The following is a 24989-nucleotide window of genomic DNA, read 5'->3' as shown; positions in this document are numbered from 1 at the left end:
AGCCCGCGCGTGACTCACTGGGCGCTGGGGGGTGCTGGGGTCCGGAGAGCGAGGCCGCCAGTCCCCGCCCGCCGCGTGGCCGCCCTGCCGGGCCGCTCTGAGTGGCCAGAGTGCCGTGTCCTGGGCTGTCCTGGGCTGAGGCTCGCCCACGGTGTCCACGCCACGCACGCCCACGAGCTTGCCAGCCTGCCGCCGTGGCCTAGAGCTGTCCTTGCGGAGTGGGGGGAGCTCCCTGGGGCGTGGGTGGCGCCACCCCGCACGGCCACCTGAGCCTCGGCCCGCAGGGAGGCCGAGGGGAGGCCAGTAAGGCAATCCTGCGTGTTCTCGCTGCCGTTTCCCGGCCGGGAGCCGGCCTGTCCCGGGCGCCGGTGACCTCCTGTCTCCTTGGCCCCGTCCGCAGGTCTTTGGCGCCGGTGGGTCGGGCCTGGGCTCTCGGGGCGGCTCAGAGACTCCGACCCTCGCCGGGGAGGGAAGGGCGCCAGGCTGCTCCTGGCCCCGCCACTTAGCGGAGAGCCAAGGCCAGACAGGCCTGTAACGGGAGCCTCCCCTGGGAGGGCCACAGGGCCGGGGCGCACAGGCTGGGCCCCTCCGCCCGCCCGCCTCCCTCCCTCCCGCTGCCACCCCCTCCCCGGCCCTGCAGCCTCAGACAGCCACGGCCTTGGGGGGAGAGGCTGGACCAGGCCCAGCGAGCAGCACATGACTCGGGGGTGTCGGGAAGCGAGGTCACCAGAGGCCGCCTTCCCACGGGGGGCGTGTCCGCTGCATGGAAAGTCCCGGAACCAGACTGCGAAGCCTGCAGAGCTGTGGTCCCCTCAGGCCCACGGCCTGGGCACCCCCATCCCTTTGGGGCTCGCAGTCTGGGGGCCGTAACCCCCGGGAATCACGGCAGGTGTGTGTGCTGAGGTGGTGGGTGTACGCGTGCATGTGTGTGTATTTGTATTGCTGTGTGTGTGAGCATGCGCGTGTATATGTGAATGTAGACGTGTGTATGTGTGAGAGCACGTGTATGTGAGTGTGTGTGGGCACATGAGAGTGCATGTGTGCATGTCACCATTGTAAGTGAGGTATGTGAGAACGTGATAACATGTGTATGTATGAGACCACGTCTGTGTGCATGTGCACATGGAAGTGTACATGTGTATGTGTATGTATTTGTATTGCTGTGTGCGTGAGCATGTGTGCATGTATATGTGAATGTAGACGTGTGTGTGAGAGCACGTGTACGTGAGTGTGTGTGGGCACATGGGAGTGCATGTGTGCATGTCACCATTGTAAGTGAGGTATGTGAGAACGTGATAACATGTGTATGTATGAGACCACGTCTGTGTGCATGTGCACATGGAAGTGTACATGTGTATGTGTGTGTATTTGTGTTGCTGTGTGTGTGAGCATGTGTGCATGTATATGTGAATGTAGACATGTGTGAGAGCACATGTACGTGAGTGTATGTGGGCACATGGGAGTGCATGTGTGTGTGTCATCATTGTGAGGTGTGTGAGAGTGATGACATGCATGTATAAGAGCACACCTGTGTGTGCATGTGCATATGAAGTATATGTGTGCATGCATGTGTGTGCATGCACATGTGTGTGCACGTGAGGCTGTTGCATGTGCTCCATGTGCTCGTGCGTGTGTCTGTCACCTGCTTCCCATTCCCGGCATCTGTCTGTGCCGGTCCCTTAGTGAGTCGAGCGTCCCTGGCACTTTCCGTTGCCTGGGAGCAGAGTGAGACCGCGTGCTGGCGAGGTGCTGGCGGCGTGTCCCTGCGCAGGCTGTCATCAGCACCAGGGCCCACTGGGTCACGATGAGCCTAGGACCACCAGCCCTGGCTCCTGCCCAGGCCCGCTTTCCCACGCAGCGAAGGGCCATTGGTCCTGCAGCGTCTGGAACCCTCACCTGGCCACCCCTGCGAGTTCCCAAATCTTTTCCGTGTTCCCAAGGTCATCTTCGCCTCTCTGAACCGTGGGGCTGATGGGTGAGGGTGGGGAGCATTGCTGTCCTGCTGGGGTGGGGACTCACCTGTGCAGGTGGGCTCTGGCCTGCAGGTGCCCTGGGCCTCATCTGTTCACGGGCAGTGTCTGCCGGCTCCCCGAGGAGGAGCCTCGTGGAGGAGGGGAAGTGGGACTGATGTCACGTGGTGTGTGTTGGGGACCCCAGCACTGGGGTGACTGTGCCTCCACCTCTGCACCCCCTCCCGCGGGCCGAGGACAGACACGGCCTGAGCGTGACATCAGCTAGAGCAACGGGCATCTTTTCGGTGCGGGAGGCAGAGGGCGGCCTCTGGGTAACTGGCGAGGGGACCCGGCTTCTCCCCCAGGCAGGTGCATGCCCAGGGCAGACCCCTTCCCTGCCCTGCCCTCCCCATCCCCCGAGAATGCAAGTGCGCATGTCTCAGCCGCAGGGTGGCCGTCTCGGCCGTGGGCAGCTCTTGCTCAATGTCCCTCTGTTTTCTCCCGGAATGTGCTACTGTCGCGCCCAGAACTTGCTGTCCCAAGCACAGTCTCACTTCGTCAGCTCGTGCCTCCGGGGACCCCACTTGCTTTCATTTGCTCAGTTGCTGGATTTTAGGGCACACGCAGCTGCAGAGTGTGGAGGTCAGGACAAGGGTCAGGGGTCATTGGTTGACCCTCACGGGCTTGGAAGTTTATTCCACTTCAAACTAACTGGTGCCAGAAGTGGCTTTACGGGGTGCTCCTGGGCCCCGTGGGGGGCCTGCAGGCAGGGTGGCATCCCTGCCGGCCGTTTGTCCTTTGCCCCAGGCCTGGAGTGCAGACAGCCCCTGGAGACCTTCCTTCCCTGGAGGTCTCCCATGCTGGGGGTGGGGGGCAGACCCCACCCTTGCAGGCAGGCCCGGGCGCTGGCTGCTGGGCCCTAACGCAGCTCACGGCCCTGCCTGGCTCAGCCGGCTCCCCTTGCTCCTCCGCAGCCGTTTGCGGGAATGGCCAGGACATCTGAGGGCCAAGCCCAGGAGGGAAGAGACCGTGCCCAGAGACAGGGCGATGCAGGCCCTGTGACCTGACCAAGGCTTGGGGGCCTGCCTGCTCCAGGACACCGCCTGGGGGGCGCTTTCCATGCCTGGCCATGTCATGGCCCCCGGTCACGGGCAGGACAGCAGGCCTGGGTCTGCCTGGTGGGCCTTGCCGTGAGCTGGGCGACCGCAGCTGAATTCCAGACCCCACCTGCTTGTCTGGTCTGTGGTCAGAGGGGCCATCCTCGTCCCACTGCCAGGATGCTTGCCATGTACACCTGCAGCCTGCACAGCTCACCTGCAGCCTGCACAGCTCACCTGCAGCCTGCACAGCTCACCTGCAGCCTGCACAGCTCACCTGCAGCTCACACAGCTCACCTGCAGCCTGCATAACTCATCTGCAACCTGCACATCTCACCTACAGCTCCCACAGCTCACCTGCAGCCTGCATAACTCATCTGCAGGTCGCTCGCACAGCTCACCTGCAGCTCGCACAGCTCACCCACAGCTTGCACAGCTCACCTGCAGCTCACAACTCACCTGCAGCTCCCACAGCTCACCTGCAGCTCACAACTCACCTTTAACTCACACAGCTCACCTGCAGCCTGCATAACTCACCTGCAGGTCGCTCACACAGCTCACCCACAGCTTGCACAGCTCACCTGCAGCTCACAACTCACCTTTAGCTCGCACAGCTCACCTGCAGCCTGCATAACTCACCTGCAGGTCACTCACACAGCTCACCCACAGCTTGCACAGCTCACCTGCAGCTCATGACTCACTTTCAGCTCCCACAGCTCACCTGCAGCTCCCACAGCTCACCTGCAGCTCACAACTCACCTTCAGCTCCCACAGTTCACCTGCAGCTCTCACAGCTCACCTGCAGCTCACAACTCACCTGGAGCTCTCACAGCTCACCTGCAGCTCTCACAGCTCACCTGCAACTCACAACTCACCTGGAGCTCTCTCAGGTCACCTGCAACTCACAACTCACCTTCAGCTCCCACAGCTCACCTGCAGCTCTCACAGCTCACCTGTAGCTCTCACAGCTCACCTATAGCTCATACAGCTCTTCTGCAGCTCCCAACTCACCTACAGCTCACAGCTCACAGCTCACCTATAGCTCATACAGCTCATCTGCAGCTCACACAACTCACCTGTAGCTCTCACAGCTCACCTGCAGCTCTCACAGCTCACCTGGAGCTCTCACAGGTCACCTGCAACTCACAACTCACCTTCAGCTCCCACAGCTCACCTGCAGCTCTCACAGCTCACCTGTAGCTCTCACAGCTCACCTGCAGCTCATACAGCTCTTCTGCAGCTCCCAACTCACCTACAGCTCACAGCTCACAGCTCACCTATAGCTCATACAGCTCATCTGCAGCTCACACAACTCACCTGTAGCTCACACAGCTCACAGCACACCTGCACCTCACCCAGTTCACCTGTAGCTCATAATCACCTGCAACTCACACAGCTCACCTGCAGCTCACCTTCCCTTCTGGAGAGGGGACAGCCCTGGCACGGGCTTGGCCGGGAGGAGTCACAGTCCTGGCTGACAGCAAGGTGAGCCTGTGCTTCACAGGGACAAGAGATGTGGGAAGAACCAGGCTGAGGCAGAGGCCAGAGGTGGCCCGTGCGGCTGAGGGTCTCAGCAGGGAGGAAGACAGGGGCCGCTCTCAGCGCTGGCAGCGTTGGTGGGCCCAGCGAGCAGGGCGCATCTGTCCAAACCCAGCACACGCGCGTCCCCTCGCCCAGGCCGAGTCTCATAGAAGAGAAACTAAACCCCGTGGGCTCTGCTGGGGGCTGTCCTGCAGTGTCCCAGGGAGGGGTGGCAGCTGTGGGGGACACGCACCTGACCTTGGCCAGTTAGCCCTGCGCTCCTGGGTGCTGCATGTCCGTCCACTCTGCGTACGCTGGATCCTGTTTGGGAATAAAAGGAAAAGGCGGAAAATGCGAGTCTCTGGCCAGTCCCCCAGGCCAGAGCAGGGCCCCCAGCCTTCACAGGCAGAGGGGACGGCTGGGCACCCCCCGCCCACCCGCAGAGCCCGGAGCTCTTGAGCTGCGGCGTCTGACGCGGGGTGTTCGCAGAGAGCTCCCCGCGAGGCCCGGGCGTGGCTGGGCCTGCTGACTAGACGCTGCTGGTCGTCCGGGCGTGCCCGGCGTGGTGAGGTTGGACGGGCCTGGCGCTCGCTGTCCACCGTCCTCAGTCGTGGTGGGTCGTCGCCTCTGTAACGCAGGACGAACAGGTGTAAAGAGCATTTCTGTAACAGGTGAGTCGAGCATTTCCAAACCCACAATGGGAGGTGAGTCAGAAACGGGCTTGTCTTGGGGGGGAGATGAGTCTTGCTGGGGGTTGGTGCCGTGACCTCCACCCAGACCATGTCAGACACCTGCCCCGAGGAGGACGCCGGCCATGCGTCACCAGAGCAGGTGCCCTTGGCCGGGCCCCATGTGCCTTGTGCCCCCTGACTGGGGACAACGGTGTTGGATCGTGTGTTCCAGGCTGTGGGGTGGGGGCTTGGCCAAGGACCCCGGACCTGGCTGCCAGGATCCACCCCCACCCAGCCTGGCAGAGGCCACCGCTGCAAGGCACCCGGCACCCAGGGTGCCTCCGGGCCTGCCCCGAGAGTGTCCTCCACTGGGGTCTGTCCCCAGGGCCTGCGGGTCGTCACAAGTGTGCAGAGTGAGGAAGGAGGAGATGCCACCCCAGTGGCCGGCCTGGTGACGCAGGGGGCTGGCAGGGTGTGCAGTGGCCTTCAGGGCGCCCCACGAGTGGGGTGGGGAGAAGGACCTTGGGTGCGGGCTCTGGCGGTCCCTGCGCTTCACAGCCTGAGCGTTTCAGAGTCAAGGTTTCCTTTGTTCAGTCGTAATGTGGCCGTCTCAAAAAACACGGGCTCCGATTTGAGTGCGTTTAAGCGTAAAGGTGATTACGGGAAACCTTAGCAGTGCGAGTCATCCAGGTAACGTGGCCGTGGCAGCGACCTTCGCTTTAGGGAGAAGCAGGTGCACGCTCAGGTGGAAGCACGTGGCCTTCTCTCGGCTGTGGTGGAGTCGGGGCGGCCACATTACAGGGGCGACCTCGGTTGGGGCTGGCTCCAGGCTCCATTGTGACCACGTAGAAACACGTCCACGTCTCCCACGTGGGCACCTGTGACGGCACGTGAACGCTCTGCTCCTGAAACTTAGGGAAAATGTGCTCTCTTCAAAGGAATTAAGGGTGACGTTCCGGTTGCAGACTGTCTGGTGAGCAGAGGAAAGCAGAGGAAACGCTCGTGCTGCACCGCAAACGTGTGTGCTCGGCCCGTCTCCGACTCGGAGGGTTTGCCGAGGTTCGAGGGCTCTGCAGTTCTCTCTGAATTTCCCCATTTCCTGCGCTTCACGTCTGTGACTCTGAAAGCAGCAAAATGAAAACCGAAGGCAGAAAGCGCCCTGCCCCCCCCACATGCGTGGCGTCCCCGTGTGCGCCTTTTGAGCGTCAACTTGCAGCCCAGTCCTCCCGCACGCGTCTTCGCGTCCCTCTGACTTCACGCCGTCCTGTGAGTGAGCGACGCGTGTTCACCCAGCCGGACCGAGTGGTCTCGCTGCCATTTCTCACCTCCCGTGGCGGCCGGGGGGCCGCGCTACTTTCCGTTTCCTTGGAGTCTGTTGTCAGGACGACTCGGTTGTGCGTGTCCCCCGTTGCAGCTGGGGGTGCTGGTGGCCACGGGAACACGGTGGTCTCCTCAGGTTGGTGAACGTGGTCGCCAGCGTGCGTTTTCCCGCTTGTGTGGCCGGCGCGGGGTCGGGGTGGACCCAGGTTCTCATGAGCGATGGCTTCGTGCTACCGAGAACCCAGCGGTGGCCAGACTTTGCCGTCTAAGAGGCCCGGGCAGGGGCTAGGCTGCGAGCCGGCGCCCCTGGGTGGGACGCTGGGTGCATGGTGGGTGGAGTGGCCCAGCCTGTGACCTTCCCCTGCAAAGAGAAACTTGAGCCCAGGGAGCCAGTGACTTTGTCGAAGGTCGTCCACGTGGGGCCGGCTCCCTCACGGGAGAATCTGAAACCTCCTGTTGTCCCCACCTCCTTCCCTCCCTCCCCACCTCCTTCCCTTCCTCCTTCCCTCCCTCCCCACCTCCTTCCCTCCCTCCCCACCTCCTACCCTCCCTCCTTCCCTCCCTCCCTCCCTCCTTCCCTCCCTCCTTCCCTCCCTCCCTCTCTCCCTCCCGCCCCCACCTCCCTCCCTCTCCCTCCCTCCCCCACCTCCCTCCCTCCCTCCCCCACCCCCACCTCCCTCCCTCCCTCCCTCCCGCCCCCACCCCCACCTCCCTCCCTCCCTCCCTCCCGCCCCTACCTCCCTCCCTCCCTCCCGCCCCCACCTCCCTCCCTCCCTCCCGCTCCCTCCCTCCCTCCCCCACCCCCACCTCCCTCCCTCCCTCCCTCCCTCCCGCCCCCATCCCCGCCTCCCTCCCTCCCTCCCGCCCCCACCTCCCTCCCTCCCACCCCCACCTCCCTCCCTCCATGCTGCCCAGTCAGGGCTTGGCCTTTGGCGTTCCCAGACAAAGCGTTTGGTCCCGACGAGGGCCCTCTCCACCTCCCGTTCACTCCAGAAACAATTGCCGGCACCCTCGGTCTGTGTAGACGCTGGTCGCTGTGTCCGGAAAAAGAACCTTGAGCCGGATCCACGGAAACGTGGCACAGTGGGAAGGGCTCTCTACTGGGGTTTCGTCTTGGAAGGACAGAGTTTATGGGGAATGTTTTTAGAAATTGTTTTTTAGTTCAACACATTTGTATTTTTTTTTCTTTTAATCCAATTTTGGTGGAACTTAAGAGGAGTTGGAGGAAGAGCACGGAGACTCTCCGTGTGCCCTCTGCCTCAGTTGCCTGAATGCCATCTCTCGGCGGGGGCCCGGGTTGTCTGAGTGGGGTGGTGCTCAGAGACCCAGACCCGGTGCAGGGGGTGCTCACGGCTCCTGGGACTCGTCCCCTGCCAGGCCAGGACACTGCGCTTATGCACACACATGCATGTGTGTGCGTGGCAGCCTGTACGCTCATGTGCGTGTGCAGAGATGAGGAACCCGGTGCTCACGCAGACGGTTCCAGTCCCACCCCCCGCCGGCTCTCCGGCCCCTCCTGTCAGGGCCTGACCCCCGTCCTGGGCAGAGGGAGCCGGCCAAGTCCCACACTGTGTTTGGGGACGTGCCGTGAGGCCCGAGGGGCCTCGTGGAGCGAGCACAGGTGTCTCCACATGCCCGTGGCCGGGAGGGGAGTTGCTGAGAGCTGCCCCCGCCGGGTCCCCTGGCCTTGGGTGACACCGGGTGACATTTCTTCCCCACCATATGCGGGTCCTGGCTGTCAGTGGGAGCAGCTTGCTCTCTCCCAGGGTGGCGGAGCCCCCCACGCGGTGCTCACGGCCCCAGGGATGGCCACATGGGCACAGCCACTCCCTGCTAGGGACGGGCCTGGGCTGCCCAGGGGCCCCGGCCTGGGTTCGAGGGGCCTGAAACGTGTGACAGCAGCCGGGGACAGGGCCAGGGCGCAGATGTGCAGCCGAGCCACTGCTGTAACTGCCCCGGGAGCCACGGCCGGCGCCCGCCAGTGCACCTCGAGCCTGTGGGAGGTGGGTGGTTGCCTGCAGGGGGGATGGGTGACCTGGAGGGATGGCCCCAGCTCGCCTGGGGGACCTCGAGTGGCTGAGATGTAGACGCAGCCCCAGGGAGGCCATTCCTGCCGGCCCCTCCCCCTCCCGTGCCCGTCGGCGCGAGGCCTGGGGCCAGGTGGGTTCAGAAGACCTCGTGTTGGGGATGGGCTGGGGCCCCCCAGGAGTGGTTCTGGGTTCCAGTGGTGGGCTGGGCGTGCAGGGCGGTAGGCAGGGGTCTCGAGTGCGGGGTGGGCGTGAGTTTCGCGGCACTCAGGGTCCACCCAGCTCCCACCGTGGTGTCTGCGGTGGCCGGTGCCGTCTCAGTCCCTTTGGGCTGCTGCGGGGAGGAGCCTGAGGGGCGCCTGCCGCGTGTCCTCACGTGGGAACGTTTGTGCCGCACGAGGCCCCGTCACCGCCGCCTCCGTGGCGTTTGTGAGCGCAGGGCCCGCTTGGCCTCGGCCTCCAGCACTGCCGCGTCGGGACTGAGCGTCCGGCGTTTTGCAGGGGACAGAAACGTTCACGCTGAAGGGCGAGCTGTCCATGTGGTCAGAGAAAGACGACTGGCCACGCTACGTGGGCTCGGCTGCGGCGGGTCTCCGGGCCCAGGGGCCTCTGCCCCACCCGCCCCTGCGGCCCTGGCCCTGGCCCTGCCCACCTCCCGGTCCCGCCCCCTCTGCAGGGCTCAGCATGGGCAGGGGAGGGGGCAGGAGGGGTCGTCCACCTGGGATCGGGGTTGCCGTCCTCCCGTGGGGCGGAGCGGAAGAGCCGTTTCCCTCAGCAAGTGGCGGGCTGAGCGCCAAGGCCCGGGAGCGTGTTCTGACTTTTGGAAGGGATTTTACCCAACCTGAGAGGTTTTCAGCGCCGAGCGCCCCCCCCACCCCTGCAGGTGCCTGTGGGGGGGGGCAGCTTCCGATGCTTCGTTTCAGAGGTCGAGGCGTGCGCTCCTGGGCGCCTGGCGTGCTCTGGGTCGTGGGCGTGTGGGAGGAAGCACTGTGGGTAAACACGCGTCCCTGAGCTGAGGACCAGGGGCGGCCGGCCGGTGGCACACGGGGTCCCCGGGGCCGCCCCCACCCGAGCCCTCGACTGCCGTCTGCGTTCGCTCAGCCCCTCCGCGCTGACCCCGGTCGTCTCGCCCGGCAGGAGATGGCAGCCCGAGAGAGAGTGTGCCGTTCGTTAACAATGTCGAGATGGAGAGAGAGAGCTTCTTCGAGGGGAAGAACATGGCGCTTTTCGAGGTAATTCTGTCGTCTGTAGGAAGGAGCTCAGTCGGGGCTATGGGTTTGATGGGGAAACTGAGCCCGCAGTGTGGGGGTCCCCGGGCTGTGGTTGGCAGAGGGTGAGCAAAGGCTCTGCCCGCAAGGGGTCCCGGCAGGGGACGGTCCGCGTCCCCACGGCCTCGGGGGAGCCCGTTTTGTGCCGTGATGCGGCCGGAGGCCTTGCCTGGGTGCCCTCCCTGCGCAGGTGGGCCTGACCTCTGACCTGCTGCCTCTCGGGTACCAGGCCCCATGACGGGCTCACGGGGGACCCAGTGCGGAGCCGGGGCGCAGGGTGGAGCTCGCGGGGGCCCGGGCAGGGCGGCCACGCAGACTCGGGTGCGGGAGGGCCGAGCTCGGCCCGCGGTGACTGCCGCCCCCACGCAGGAGGAGATGGATAGCAACCCCATGGTGTCCTCACTGCTCAACAAGCTGGCCAACTACACCAACCTCAGCCAGGGCGTGGTGGAGCACGAGCAGGCGGAGGAGAGCCGGCGCCGCGCCGCACAGGTACCACCCCGCCCCCGCCCAGGTACCGCCCCGCCCCCGCCTTGCAGCCACGCAGCTCTGTCCCCCATCCCAACTCTGTTCTCAGCCCTGTCACCCTTGTGGCCTGCACAGGGACACACGCCGCCCAGCGAGTGGCCTTCTGGTTTGGGCGGGAACAGACCTGGGGTCTGCAGGCGGGAGCTTCTAGGTGCCCCCAGTGCTGTCTGGGGACGTGGTGGCTGCCACCGTCTCCTCAGAGCCGAGCAGCTGCCCTGTGGCCCAGGGGGCCGTCCTCATCCTCTTCTGTCCCCGTGGCCGCCTGTGCAGCCCCTTGCGGGGCGGGGTCTGGACACGCCGCCCTCTCCCTGCAGACGCCGCGCATGGGCACCTTCATCGGCGTCTACCTGCCCTGCCTGCAGAACATCCTGGGCGTGATCCTCTTCCTGCGCCTCACCTGGATCGTGGGGGCGGCCGGCATCCTGGAGTCCTTCCTCATCGTGGCCGTGTGCTGCTCCTGCGTGAGTGTCCCCGAGGCCCAGGTGGCGTCCTTGCCGGGGGCCGGCGTCCTCGCCGGGGGCCAGCATCCTCGCGGGGGGCAGCGGCAGCTGGACAGGAGGGGCAGCAGGGCCCCCTTCAGTCCCGAGAGCCGCAGCCATCTGGGGCCTGCTCTTCCCAAAGAGCCACCTCCTCCGCCAGACCCGGGACGGCCGCAGGGAGGACAGGCCACGCGGTCTGGTGGCCGAGGCATCCCGCACGGTCTTTCCCGCCTGCTTCTGCAGAGGGGTCGCGGTGCCGGCGGCCACGTGCTTCCCTGGGGGCGGCCGCCACTGCCCTGTGGTCCTGAGCACGGCGAGGTCCCTTGCAGCTGGGGAGACCCCAGTGTTTGCCGGGAGCTGTGGTGGAGAAAGGGACCCAGGCCGGGCGGCACGGCCAGCTGGGACCTGCCAGAGCTGTGCCCGGGCCCGGCTCGCCCCCTGTCCCCAGAGCCCCCGTCCCCTGCCCAGCGTTGTTTTTCCCTTTGTTCTTGTTAGTAGGAGCAGGACTTAGTTGTTTTACTTGCCCGGGTGGCGAAGGGGACTTCCTGGTTCCCGCAGACGGGGCAGCCGTACTGGGCGGTGGGCGCCCAGATCGTGTCTTTGCGCCCCGAGAGCAGTGGGCACTGGGTGAGGCCCCCTGTGCCCCCAGGGGGTGCTCCCGAGAGGGGCCTCCGTCCCCCAGGGCGGGCAGGGACGTGGACGTGGACGGGGCCCCCTCGCACCCCCAGGGGAGGGGCTGAGCCCGGCTTTGGGGGCCGGTTCCAGTCTCACGTTTCCGAGCAGCTCTGTGGGCCGAGCACCGCTGGGAAGTTTCCGGGGAGCTATGGGGCTCCCTGCCCTGTTGCTTAGCAACTCCCAGGATCAGAGCCGTGAGGGGACGCGGGGGCGGCCACAGACCTGTCCCCGTCATAGCAGCTGTGGCCGGCGAGCTCCTGCCCCTAAAACGCTGCCCGTCTTTCCCAGACGCTGCTGACCGCCATTTCCATGAGCGCGATCGCAACCAATGGCGTCGTCCCAGGTAAGGGGCCCGTCCGCGGCGCGGCCGTCCGGACGTTTTAGACGTTTTCCTAATTTACACCTTTGATCTCTGGATGGAGGGCCGACTTTTATTCCGAGTCTGGGCTTCCTCTTGGTTCTGGATTTTACTTCCCGTGAGCAGCTGGCCGTGGTTTTCTCCTGCTCGGCTGTTGACTACAGTCGACGCCAGGCTGTGTGTTCACCTGTGGCTGTCGACTACAGTCAGTGATGTCAGGCTACGTGCGTTCATCTGTGGCTGTTGACTATAGTCGACGCTGGACCATGCGTTCATCTGTGGCTGTCGACTACAGTGGATGCCGGGCCGTGTGCATTCATCTGTGGCTGTCGACTACAGTCAATGCCAGGCTGTGCGCGTCCATCTGTGGCTGCCGACTGCAGTCGATGCCAAGCTGTGCGCGTTCATCTGTGGCTGTCAACTATAATCGATGCTGGGCCATGCATGTTCATCTGTGGCTGTCCACTATAATCGATGCTGAGCCATGTGTGCTCATCTGTGGCTGTCGGCTACAGTCGACACTGGGCCGTGCACGTTCATCTGTGGCTGTGGACTACAGTCGACACTGGGCCGTGCACGCTCATCTGTGGCTGTGGACTGCAGTCGACGCTGGGCCGTGCATGTTCATCTGTGACTGTGGACTGTAGTCGACACTGGGCCGTGCGCATTCATCTGTGGCTGTGGACTGCAGTCGACGCTGGGCCGTGTGTGCTCATCTGTGGCTGTGGACTGTAGTCGACACTGGGCCGTGCGTGCTCATCTGTGGCTGTGGACTGTAGTCGACACTGGGCCGTGTGTGCTCATCTGTGGCTGTGGACTGCAGTCAACGATGGGCCGTGCGTGCTCATCTGTGGCTGTGGACTGTAGTCGACACTGGGCCGTGCGTGCTCATCTGTGGCTGTGGACTACAGTCGACGCTGGGCCGTGTGTGCTCATCTGTGGCTGTGGACTGTAGTCGACACTGGGCCGTGCGTGCTCATCTGTGGCTGTGGACTGTAGTCGACACTGGGCCGTGCGTGCTCATCTGTGGCTGTGGACTGCAGTCGACGCTGGGCCGTGCGCGTCCATCTGTGGCTGTCGACTATAGTCGATGCTGGGCCGTGCGCGTTCATCTGTGGCTGTCGGCTACAGTCGACGCTGGGCCGTGCACGTCCATCTGTGGCTGCCAACTACAGTCGACGCTGGGCCGTGCGCGTCCATCTGTGGCTGTCGACTATAGTCGATGCTGGGCCGTGCGCGTCCATCTGTGGCTGTCGACTATAGTCGATGCTGGGCCGTGCGCGTTCATCTGTGGCTGTCGGCTACAGTCGATGCTGGGCCGTGCACGCTCATCTGTGGCTGCCGACTACAGTCGACGCTGGGCCGTGCGCGTCCATCTGTGGCTGCCAACTACAGTCGACGCTGGGCCGTGCATGCTCATCTGTGGCTGTCGGCTGCAGTCGACGCTGGGCCGTGCGCGTTCATCTGTGGCTGCCGACTGCAGTAGACGCTGGGCCGTGCATGCTCATCTGTGGCTGTCGACTGCAGTCGATACTGGGCCGTGCGCGTCCATCTGTGGCTGTCGACTACAGTCGACGCTGGGCCGTGCGCGTCCATCTGTGGCTGTCGACTATAGTCGATGCTGGGCCGTGCGCGTTCATCTGTGGCTGTCGGCTACAGTCGACGCTGGGCCGTGCACGTCCATCTGTGGCTGCCAACTACAGTCGACGCTGGGCCGTGCGCGTCCATCTGTGGCTGTCGACTATAGTCGATGCTGGGCCGTGCGCGTCCATCTGTGGCTGTCGACTATAGTCGATGCTGGGCCGTGCGCGTTCATCTGTGGCTGTCGGCTACAGTCGACGCTGGGCCGTGCACGCTCATCTGTGGCTGCCGACTATAGTCGACGCTGGGCCGTGCGCGTCCATCTGTGGCTGCCAACTACAGTCGACGCTGGGCCGTGCATGCTCATCTGTGGCTGTCGGCTGCAGTCGACGCTGGGCCGTGCGCGTTCATCTGTGGCTGCCGACTGCAGTAGACGCTGGGCCGTGCATGCTCATCTGTGGCTGTCGACTGCAGTCGATACTGGGCCGTGCGCGTCCATCTGTGGCTGTCGACTACAGTCGACGCTGGGCCGTGCGCGTTCATCTGTGGCTGTCGACTGCAGTCGACGCTGGGCCGTGCATGTTCATCTGTGGCTGTCAACTACAGTCGACACTGGGCCGTGCGCGTCCATCTGTGGCAGTCGACTGCAGTCGATGCTGGGCCGTGCGTGTTCATCTGTGGCTGCCGACTGCAGTCCACACTCATATGGAAGTGGTTAAGTGTGACGTGGAACACGCCAAACGATTCCTAAATAGCCCAGGTTGTCTCTCTTTGGCCTTTTTTTACAAACAGCAGTTGGTGGAACCGGGGGTGGGTCTGACGCTGAAACAGGCAGACTGTTCGGTGGGAGCCACCTGGGGCCGTCGTGCCAGGCTGCAGATGGCGGCTTTAGTCCTCATCCTTGGTGATGGTTTCCTGGAGAAAACAGCCAGCGTGGAGCTGCTGCAGCCCCCGAGCCACGCGCCGGCTGGGGCTGTCGGGCGTGGGAGGGAGGGAGGACGGTGCTCCTTGTGCCGTGAGCTCTGCTCCGCAACCTCGGAATTCGCGGTGAGCCTCGAGTCCCTGAGCCGCTGTCCATCCCCGCTGTTCTCGTTGCAGCCGGCGGCTCCTACTACATGATCTCCCGGTCGCTGGGGCCGGAGTTCGGAGGCGCAGTCGGCCTCTGCTTCTACCTGGGCACGACCTTCGCGGGCGCCATGTACATTCTGGGGACCATCGAGATTTTTCTGGTGAGTGGCGGTTTGGGCGCTTCCCCGGCCAGCCCCGCCGTGCCGCGAGTTTATGGGGCTGTGGCGCACGGCCCCACCTGGCCCCACTCTGGACGCCCTGCGCGCCTGGCTCTTGCGGCTGGCGGCCTCACCTCCTTGGCATTGGTCCATGTGGAAGCCGCCGGGCGGTGTCCACGCAGCACCATGCAGGTGGGCGTCCTCGTGCCGCCTGCTGGCTCCCCACGCGCCTGGGCTTGGAGACGGCCCCTCCCCGGGATGCCGGCCCTGCCGCGATCCCCGCCTGATTTATCCGTGTTCTGCACAGGGTCACGGCCCAGCAGGGCGCTTGCCAGCGATGTCCCAGCCTTCTAGGGACACGGGCCGACCACGCTGGTCACCCCCATCTTTCCGCTCCCCCTCCCCTGCCAAACCGGGTGCCCGGCAGCAGCCTGGGCTGCCAGAGCCAACTGTGTGGCCTGAGAAGGTTCCGGAATCTCCCAGAGGGTTGGGCCGCCCCCGCGTGGCGCTGGGACTTGGGGGCTCCAGTCTTTGGGGCAGGTCGGCCCTGACGACACCTCCCCTCCCCGCAGACCTACATCTCGCCCGGCGCGGCCATCTTCCAGGCGGAGACGGCGGCGGACGAGGCGGCGGCCATGCTGCACAACATGCGCGTGTACGGCACCTGCACGCTGGCGCTCATGGCCGTGGTGGTCTTCGTGGGCGTCAAGTACGTGAACAAGCTGGCCCTGGTGTTCCTGGCCTGCGTGGTGCTGTCCATCCTGGCCATCTACGCCGGCGTCATCAAGACGGCCTTCGACCCCCCGGACATCCCGTGAGTCACGGGCCGTGTGCGTCTCGGTTGGTGCCTGGGCCGCGTCCGGCCCCGTGGGCGCCATCCTGCCTCCGTGGCAGGTGCCAGTGGATTGCGGGGACCCTCCTCCCGGGCGCCTGCAGGAGCGAGCCGGGCAAGGCACAGCTGCGTCTGGCCGAGTCTGCAGGGGCAGGGGCCCGCGGGTGCCGTGGGGCAGCAGTGTGGAGCTCGTCCCGGGTGGGGCCCCTTCACCCTCACAGGCCCCCGATGGCCTCCGCTCTCCTGCTGGGCGGTTGGGGTCCCCAGCCCAGCGGAGAGCAGGTGCCGGCGCCCAGCCCAGGGCAGCGCTGAGGAGGGGCTGGCGCTGCGGCCAGGCCAGGTGGGCCCCTCCCGTTCCACGCCACGTGGTCTACCATGGAGCCCCCACTGAGGGGCAGCCTGGTTTTACCTACGCTGAGCGCCCCCAAACAGGGGGCAGAGCAGCCCCAAACCCTGTGGGAGCCTGTTCATAGGGCAGGACGGCAGCCCCTTGCCGAGGGGCGCGTTCCCTGACCCCAGGGGCGGCTGGGCAAGGTTGGCGTGGAGCCCTGGCAGGCTGCCCCTCATCATCCTGTACCGCGATGGAGTTTGATTCATAAGTGAGGCGCAGGGCCTCGCGCCTTGGGGGTGTTCTTAGGTCGGATAAGTGTGGTGTGAACACGAGCACTACACGCTCCTGGTGGTGGTGAGGCCAAGTGTCCACGGCACGGCAGGGTGTCCACACGGGGTGTCCACAGCAGGGTATCCACGTGGGTGCCCATGGCAGGGTGTCCACGTGGGTGTCCACAGCAGGGTGTCCACGTGGGTGTCCACGGCAGGGTGTCCACGTGAGTGTCCATGGCAGGGTGTCCACGTGAGTGTCCACAGCAGGGTGTCCATGGCAGGGTGTCCACGTGGGTACCCACTGCAGAGTGTCCACGTGGGTACCCACGGCAGGGTGTCCACATGGGTACCCACGGCAGGGTGTCCACGTGAGTGTCCACAGCACTGATGCTGGACAGAGGGAGGGGTCGTGAGAGCTGATACACGCTCAGAACAGTGCATAGTGGAAAACCCGTGAGTTATTTCTGGAATTTCCACTTTGTACGTTCGGACGGGGTTGGCCGAGGGGCTCCTCGGGCCTGCTGGGGCCCAGGCTGGCCGCCTGGGAGGCAGCACAGGGTGACAGCGTCCCGCCCCCAGGGTCTGCCTCCTGGGGAACCGCACGCTCGCGCGGCGCGGCTTCGACGTCTGCGCCAAGGTGCACGAGGGCAGCAACGGCTCGGCCACCACCGCGCTCTGGGGCCTCTTCTGCAACGGCTCCCAGCCCAGCGCCTCCTGCGACGAGTACTTTGCCCAGAACAACGTCTCCGAGATGCAGGCCATCCCCGGCGTGGCCAGCGGCGTCTTCCTGGGTGAGGTTCCCGGGCGCCTCGGCAGGGGCGGGCGCGGAGCCTGAGCCCCTGGTCCCTGCCACCCGGCTGCGTCCCCGGCCCCATTCGCCAGACGGGGCCTGTCGGGTGCGGTGGTCCTGTGGCGGGAGCCCTGAGGAAGGTGCCGGAACCCCATCAGGAACCGGCCCTGCCCGGCCTGTCTCCCCCACAGAGAACCTGTGGAGCGCGTACGCGGACAAGGGGGCGTACGTGGAGAAGAAGGGCGTGCCCGCCGTGCCCGCGCCCGAGGAGAGCCGCGACAGCCGGCTGCCCTACGTGCTGTCGGACATAACCACCTATCTGACCCTGCTGGTCGGCATCTACTTCCCCTCCGTGACCGGTGAGGCCGCACGCGCCGTCCTGTCTCCGTCTGTGTCTCTGTCTCCTTGTGTCTCTCTCTGTCTCTCTATCTCTGCTTCTCTCTCTCTGTCTCTTTGTCTGTTTCTCTGTCTCTCTGTCTTTATCTCTCTTTATCTCTGTGTCTCACCCTCTCTCTGTCTCTATCTCTGCTTCTCTCTCTCTCTGTCTCTTTATCTGTTTCTCTGTCTCTCTGTCTTTATCTCTCTTTATCTCTTTTTTATCTGTGTCTCTCCCTCTCTCTGTTTCTATCTCTGTCTCTCTGTCTTTGCCTGTTTCTCTTCCTCTCTCTGTCTCTCTCTGTCTTTATCTCTATCTTTGTCTTTGTCTCTTTATCTCCGCATCTTCTGTCTCTTTGTCTTTGTCTTTATCTCTGTCTCTATCTCTTTATCTCTGTGCCTCTCCCTTTCTCTGTATGTCTCTCTCTCTCTCTCTCTTTTTTTTTTTTGAGACAGAGTCTCACTTTGTTGCTCAGGCTTGAGTGAGTGCCGTGGCGTCAGCCTAGCTCACAGCAACCTCAAACTCCTGGGCTCAAGCAATCTTCCTGCCTCAGCCTCCCGAGTAGCTGGGACTATAGGCATGCGCCACCATGCCTAGCTAATTTTTTCTATATATATTAGTTGGCCGATTAATTTCTATTTATAGTAGATACGGGGTCTCGCTCTTGCTCAGGCTGGTTTCAATCTCCTGACCTTGAGCGATCCGCCCACCTCAGCCTCCCAGAGTGTTACGATTACAGGTGTGAGCCACCACACCTGGCCTCTCTCTCTTTATCTTTCTGTGTCTCTCTGTCTCTGTTTCTTTATCTGTGTTTCTCTCCCTCTCTGTCTTTATCTCTCTCTGTCTCTGTTTCTTTATCTCTGTGTCTCTTCCTCTGTCTCTCTGTATTTCTTTGTGTGTCTCTGTCTCTTTATCTGTGTTTCTCTCCCTCTGGGTTTTTCTGTCTGTATGTCTGTCTTTATCTCTGTCTCTGTTTCTTTTCCTCTCTGTATGTTTCTGTCTTTGTCTTTGTGACTCTCTGTGTCTCTGTCTTTTTGCCTCTCTGTCTCTGTCTTTATCTCTGTCTCTCGTCTCGGGCACGCTCATTCGTCCCCCTTTCTTGCATGTTTGGCTTGGGCGAGGGAGCAGACGCCCGAGCTCCGGGCGTGTTCAGCTCTCATCCCAAGGCCACGGCCCCTGGGAACCCCCCGCCCTCCCCGGCTCAGTTTGGGCGCCAGGGATCCGTGTGCGGGGACCTCACGGGCTCCGTGGCCTGCGCCCCGTGGCTGCCGTCCTGCAGTGTGGACAGGCAGGGTGTGGACGGTGGCCTCCGAGCCCCAACTCCTCCTCCCGGGGGTGGGGAGCGCTGGCCCACGCAGACCAGGCTGTCCCAGACACCACTTCCCAGCTCATGGCGGCCAAGCTCGGCCGCCATGGCGTGCCGGTAACCATGGCGACTATTTCTGCAGGTATCATGGCGGGCTCAAACCGCTCCGGGGACCTCAAGGACGCCCAGAAGTCCATCCCCACGGGGACCATCATGGCCATAGTGACCACATCCTTCATCTGTATCCTTGAGTTGAGGCCTGGAGGCCGGGCTGTGGCTTCTGCCCCACGCCCACGTGGGGGGCTGCGTGGCACCCGTGGGGGCCCTCCCAGGGTGGGGGGTTCTGACCACAGCGCCCGCCCTGGAGACAACTGGTCACGTGGTGTGTGGTCACGTGTCAGGTGCGTGACGCTGTGGGGACAGCCCTGGGTGGCGCACAGTGCTCTGCTGTGGGCGCGTGGCTGGGTCGCTGGCTTCCGACGTCCCCGAGCCGTGTCCCTGCAGCTGAGCGAGCGTCTCCTGCCGTCCCCTGCCCCGTGGTGGGGCACAGGCCGGGCACTCGCTGACCACTGAGCCTTGTTCGTGGAGGGGGGGGTGCCCTGAGGGCCACCAGGGTCACATGTGCCCAGGACGGGTGGGGCCGGGGGTGCTCGGCCCACCTGGGACGGGGCCAGCACGTCACGTCCACCCGGGACCCGCCGTTCCTTGACGCGCTGCAGATCTCTCCTGCATCGTGCTGTTCGGGGCCTGCATCGAGGGCGTGGTCTTGCGAGATAAGTACGTCCGTCTGCGGCGCACACGCGCCCGCGGTCAGGGCCCTGGGGGGCGGGGGTATCAGCTTTGCGATGAGAGTCGCCCCGGGACGTCACAGTGTCCGTCCGGAGCAGAGAGACGTGCCGGCGCCGGGGTCCGGCCCCTCGTCTGGCTCAGGCGTTCACGTGTCCTTCCTTCCGCCGGGCCAGGCGCCGCTCAGAGCAAACCCCAAGCCCTGGTGGGGTGGGGGGCTGGGCCGTGGGCCCCTCCAGGGGGGCTGTGAGGACGCGGTTGTGAGGCTGGGACCCGGGAGACCCCAGTGTGGATGCGGCAGGAGTCCCAATAGCGCGGGGTGGTGTCCACGGTGCACAGTGGACACGTGTGGACATGCACCAGTGGACACGTGTGGACACAGTGATGCCGCCGGGCGGCTCCTCCCACCTCAGCAATGGCTCCGAGGGGTGTGGGGCTCCCTGGCCCACAGGGACTCCGGCCAGGCGGGCACTCTCTGCCTGGGCTTGCAGCCGGGCGCCGGAGTCCCCTGGGGGCCCGCTGGGGGAGGCCTGTCTGCGGGGTGCTGTGAGCTGGCTCGCGCAGGTTCGGGGAGGCGCTGCAGGGGAACCTGGTCATCGGCGTGCTGGCCTGGCCCTCGCCCTGGGTCATCGTCATCGGCTCCTTCTTCTCCACCTGCGGCGCCGGGCTGCAGAGCCTCACGGGGGCGCCCCGCCTGCTGCAGGCCATCGCCCGTGACGGCATCGTGCCCTTCCTCCAGGTGAGCCCCGTGGCCGCGCCGACCTGGGTGGGCGCCTGGCTCCCCCAGGGGCGGCCGCAGAAGGTCAGGGGTGTCCGGGGGGACCCCCGAGGCTAGGCCTGGCCCCCAGGAAGGGAGGGCGGCCGGCAAGTGCCGGGACACACTGCCCTGCGTGGATGGGGAAACCGAGGCAGGGGCTCCTAGTGGCTGGAGCCACACAAGTTAGGGCACGGCCAGGTACACCTGTACACAGTACACCTGTGGAGCCACCTGGGCCACAGTTCTCTGTGGGGTCCCTGCCCGCGCCCGGCTGGGTGAGGTCCAGTGACAGGTCCCGGAGATCAGCGTCTGCCGGGGTGGGTCCTGTGCTCAGCTTATCTCTGCAAAGGGAGGTGTCTCTCCTGCCCCCTCGGCCACCTGCCCACCTGCCCTCCCCACACAGGTGTTCGGCCACGGAAAGGCCAACGGGGAGCCCACCTGGGCCCTGCTGCTCACGGCCCTCATCTGCGAGACGGGCGTCCTCATCGCCTCCCTGGACAGCGTGGCCCCGATCCTGTCCATGTGCGTGTCGGGGACAGGCGGGGGCGGGGCTGTGGGAGGGCTGGCTTGGGGGGGGCAGGGACACCGTGCTGGGCAGACGCCTGCTGGGGGGGGCGGGGAACAGCGGCCATAGGGCAGCAGGGCCTGGGAACCCCACTCCTGTCCACGGACCCTCGGCTGCTATGCAGATATGTGGGGGCCAGGTGGGCGTGAGGAGACCCCGTGGGGGGGGCAGTGTGGACAGGACGGGAGCCCGTGGGGTGCACAGGACAGGGATGGGACAGGGGAGCCCGTGGGGTGCACAGGACAGAGATGGGACAGGGGAGTCCGTGGGGTGCACAGGACAGGGATGGGACAGGGGAGTCCGTGGGGTGCACAGGACAGGGATGGGACAGGGGAGTCCGTGGGGTGCACAGGACAGAGATGGGACAGGGGAGTCCGTGGGGTGCACAGGACAGGGATGGGACAGGGGAGTCCGTGGGGTGCACAGGACAGGGATGGGACAGGGGAGTCCGTGGGGTGCACAGGACAGGGATGGGACAGGGGAGTCCGTGGGGTGCACAGGACAGGGATGGGACAGGGGAGTCCGTGGGGTGCACAGGACAGGGATGGGACAGGGGAGTCCGTGGGGTGCACAGGACAGGGATGGGACAGGGGAGTCCGTGGGGTGCACAGGACAGGGATGGGACAGGGGAGTCCGTGGGGTGCACAGGACAGGGATGGGACAGGGGAGTCCGTGGGGTGCACAGGACAGGGATGGGACAGGGGAGTCCGTGGGGTGCACAGGACAGGGATGGGACAGGGGAGTCCATGGGGTGCACAGGACAGGGATGGGACAGGGGAGTCCGTGGGGTGCACAGGACAGGGATGGGACAGGGGAGCCCGTGGGGTGCACAGGACAGGGATGGGACAGGGGAGTCCGTGGGGTGCACAGGACAGGGATGGGACAGGGGAGCCTGTGGGGGACAGTGGGGTGCACGGGACAGGGACAGGACAGGGGAGCCCATGGGGGACAGTGGTGTGCACGGGACATGGGAGCCCGTGGGGGACAGTGGGGTGCATGGGACAGGGGAGCCCGTGGGGGACAGTGGTGTGCACGGGACAGGGGAGCCCGTGGGGGACGGTGGGGTGCACGGGACAGGGGAGCCCATGGGAGACAGTGGGTACATAGGCTGAGCCCAGTGTCACAGGAGGTGGGTGCAGGCCCAGCACACGCGGCAGTAGGCATGTGTGGCCCGTGGTCAGCGCCCGGTTCCCGCCGCAGGTTCTTCCTCATGTGCTACATGTTCGTGAACCTGGCCTGCGCCGTGCAGACCCTGCTGCGCACTCCCAACTGGCGCCCACGCTTCAAGTACTACCACTGGTGAGGCCCCTGGCCGTAGTGACCTGGGGGGACCCTGTGGCCTGGGGACCCCCAGGGGTGGGGGCGGGTCCTTAACGCTTTTTGGGATCAAGCACCAGAGAAGCCAGTCAGGCCTGGGCCTTTGGCCTCTGCTCTGAAGGTCGTGGCATCGCCTGGTATCCAGACATCCACGTCGGCCTCTTGGTCCGCGCCTGTGGCCAGCCCGTTCCCCCCGGCTGGGCGTGCAGGCTCTGGGGTCTGGGGTCTTCTCTGTGTCCCCCTTGTGGCTGGCGCTCGGGGATGGCGGCAGCCTGGTGGCCGCAGGCACAGCTGAGGCGTGAACACGCCTGGGAGGGGGCAGCTTTGCGGGCATTCCGTGGTACTGGGACCACGGCTGCCGCGGAATGTGGCTGGGCCGTGGCATCAGTGCCCGTTCGCCCGGGGTCACCTGGAAGGACGCTGAGGGGCGCTCCTGTGCGTGTCGGCCAGGCGTCCTGACCCCCCTGCCCCCTAGGACTCTGTCCTTCCTGGGCATGAGCCTGTGCCTGGCGCTGATGTTCGTCTGCTCCTGGTACTACGCGCTGTTCGCCATGCTGGTCGCCGGCTGCATCTACAAGTACATCGAGTACCGCGGGTAAGACGCCGCACTGCCCGCTCCCGCGCCCAGGTTCTGTCTGTCACCAGCCAGGCCATGTGCCGGCACGTGCAGAGACCGGGCTTTCTGGCCTGAGAGCCACGGCCACGCGTGTCCTTCTGTGCCCTCCCTCCCATACACACACTCCCTGCGCCAGGGTGCAGCCCCGGGTCACGGCCTCTGCCCTCTGCCCCCAGGAGGGCTCCTGTCGCACGCTGAGTGTCTGTGGTCCCTCCAAAGGCCCCGCCCGGAGCAGCCGGCTCCTCTCCCGGGAGAGCCCGGTCCTCGCCCTGACGACGGCCTGGGGAGCTGCTCTGGCCCTCTCTGGGTGGGCCCTGGGGTGGGGCGGGGTCCGCTGCCTCCTGGGGAGCCGCTCTGGCCCTCTCTGGGTGGGCCCTGGGGCGGGGCGGGGTCCGCTGCCTCCGCAGGGTGTGCCCCGCCCCGCTGGCCCTGGGCTCCTCGCAGGGCCAGGCCCCCGCCCCATCCTGGGCACATGGCTGACGCTCCCCTTCCTCGGCAGGGCGGAGAAGGAGTGGGGCGACGGCATCCGGGGCCTGTCACTGAACGCCGCCCGCTATGCCCTGCTGCGCGTGGAACACGGGCCCCCCCACACCAAGAACTGGAGGTGAGCGTGCCTCGGCCCGCGCCCGCAGTCGCCCCAGGGAGCCCATGTGGCGAGAGCACCCTGTGCCCTCCCGTCTCGGGCTCCTCGCCTCCCTCCAGGTGACTCCTGGAGCGGGATCTCGGGGTAAATCGCGGAGGCCGGTCCCAGGCCCCCCTGGCCTTGGAGACGGTGCGCGTCCTGCTGTGGGGAGGGCGTCACAGCCGGTCACTGTCATCGCAGCCCTGGTGGGGGAACGGGAGGGCTTCACCCGCGGAGGCCCCGCCGCCCTGCCCAGAGCGGGGGGAGCCCAGGCACACGTCCGGGTGGTGGTTTTGCCTGTCCCGCCTTTGTTACCTGTCCCACCTGTACTACCTGTCACCTATCCTGTTTCTCCTATCCTACCTCTTACCTGTCTCACTTGTCTTACCTGTGTGACCTACCTCACCTATATGACCTACCTTCCCCGTCCGATTTGTCTCATATGTCCCACCTTGTGTGACCTTCACTTGTCTCTCCTGTCTCACCTGTCCCACCTCTCACCTGTGTGACCTGTCCCACCTATCTTACCTGTGTGACCTACCGTATCTGTCTCACCTGCTCTACCTCTTACCTGTGTGACGTGTGTCTTTTGTGACATTGTGATCTATATCACTTGTCCCATCTGTATGACGTGTCTCACCTATCTCACCTGTGTGACCTGTGTCCCGTGTATCATCCGTCTCACCTGTCCCACCTGTCCTGCCTGTTAGTGAGCGGCCTACCTTGTCTGTCCTGCCTGTTGGTGACCCGTGGTGAACCCCGCCCTGTCCCCCCGCAGGCCGCAGGTGCTGGTGCTGCTGAACCTGGACGAGGAGCAGCAGGTCAAGCACCCCCGGCTGCTGTCCTTCGCCTCGCAGCTGAAGGCCGGCAAGGGCCTGACCATCGTGGGCTCGGTGCTGGAGGGGACTTACCTGGACAAGCACGCGGAGGCGCAGCGGGCCGAGGAGGTGGGCGGGCGGGGCCGGGGTGGCTGCACAGGGCGGGCTCGCTGGCTGGCGTCGTCTGAGTGTGTCCAGACGCAGTCTTGCACGCTGTGCCATCGTCTGTTTCTGTGGGTTTGGGGTGAGCAGGAGGGAAGACCCTCCAAGGAAGCCCAGTGAGCAGTGCACCGGGCCTCGGGGCAGCGCCACCATGCCCGGGAGCCCGGGGAACGGCGGCACCTTGGGCAGTGACTTTCCAAAGGGGGACCTGGGAGGAGCCCTCAGTGCCGACTGGAGCCGGCTGCATGGGGCCCTGCTGCGTGCTGGGCCTGCGCCCGCCGTCTGAGACCTCTGTGCCCGCCGTCTGAGACCTCTGTGCCATAGCGTGAGCCCCGCGCGCCCCATTTCTGCCCACTGGGCCCTCTGTGGGGAGACCTCAGGCTGCCCCGAGCCTCGCTGGGAAGGAGCCGGCTGCTTTCCCCCTCGGCCGCCTGCACCTGAGTCTGGCCTATGAGTCCGGGTGTCCGGCGGCAGGCGATCCCTGTCTACACCCAGACCTGGTGCAGACCCAGGCCGGGCACCGGGCAGCCGTAACTGCTTGGGTGGGGGGCTGGGCCCCATGGCCTGGAGCCCGGAACTGGTGGGCTTGGACCCCCAGCCTCTCCGTCTGCCCCGAGGTCCTGCCTGTTCCAGGAAGACGGGATGTGCAGGTCCTTTTCTTTCCCTGAGGGAAGGGGGGTGCTGGGGGGAGGTGGGGCCGGTTGGAGCGTGGGTGTGAGGCTGCAATGCCCTGGTC

General features: G+C 65.2%; 1 protein-coding gene across 2 annotated transcripts in view; it reads left to right on the top strand.

Moving 5' to 3' along the window:
* SLC12A7 (solute carrier family 12 member 7) overlaps positions 1–24989 on the top strand; it is a 41873-nt gene that overhangs the window by 5870 nt on the left and 11014 nt on the right. For both annotated transcript variants that reach the window (XM_020290026.2, XM_076007919.1), the window contains exons 2-17: positions 9726–9820; positions 10226–10348; positions 10699–10845; positions 11827–11881; positions 14576–14706; positions 15276–15517; positions 16718–16929; positions 17120–17287; positions 18753–18851; positions 19330–19387; positions 19961–20135; positions 20557–20675; positions 21919–22017; positions 22511–22630; positions 23151–23255; positions 24052–24220. In XM_020290026.2, the coding sequence (XP_020145615.2) occupies positions 9726–9820; positions 10226–10348; positions 10699–10845; positions 11827–11881; positions 14576–14706; positions 15276–15517; positions 16718–16929; positions 17120–17287; positions 18753–18851; positions 19330–19387; positions 19961–20135; positions 20557–20675; positions 21919–22017; positions 22511–22630; positions 23151–23255; positions 24052–24220 (2117 nt within the window). The remainder of the gene's footprint in view (positions 1–9725; positions 9821–10225; positions 10349–10698; positions 10846–11826; positions 11882–14575; positions 14707–15275; positions 15518–16717; positions 16930–17119; positions 17288–18752; positions 18852–19329; positions 19388–19960; positions 20136–20556; positions 20676–21918; positions 22018–22510; positions 22631–23150; positions 23256–24051; positions 24221–24989) is intronic.

The sequence above is a fragment of the Microcebus murinus genome, chromosome 11, assembly GCF_040939455.1.
Source record: "Microcebus murinus isolate Inina chromosome 11, M.murinus_Inina_mat1.0, whole genome shotgun sequence".
In the NCBI taxonomy this organism is placed as follows: domain Eukaryota; kingdom Metazoa; phylum Chordata; class Mammalia; order Primates; family Cheirogaleidae; genus Microcebus; species Microcebus murinus.
The sequence above is the reverse complement of the archived record's forward strand: the minus strand, read 5'-3'. Positions and strand labels throughout refer to the sequence as shown.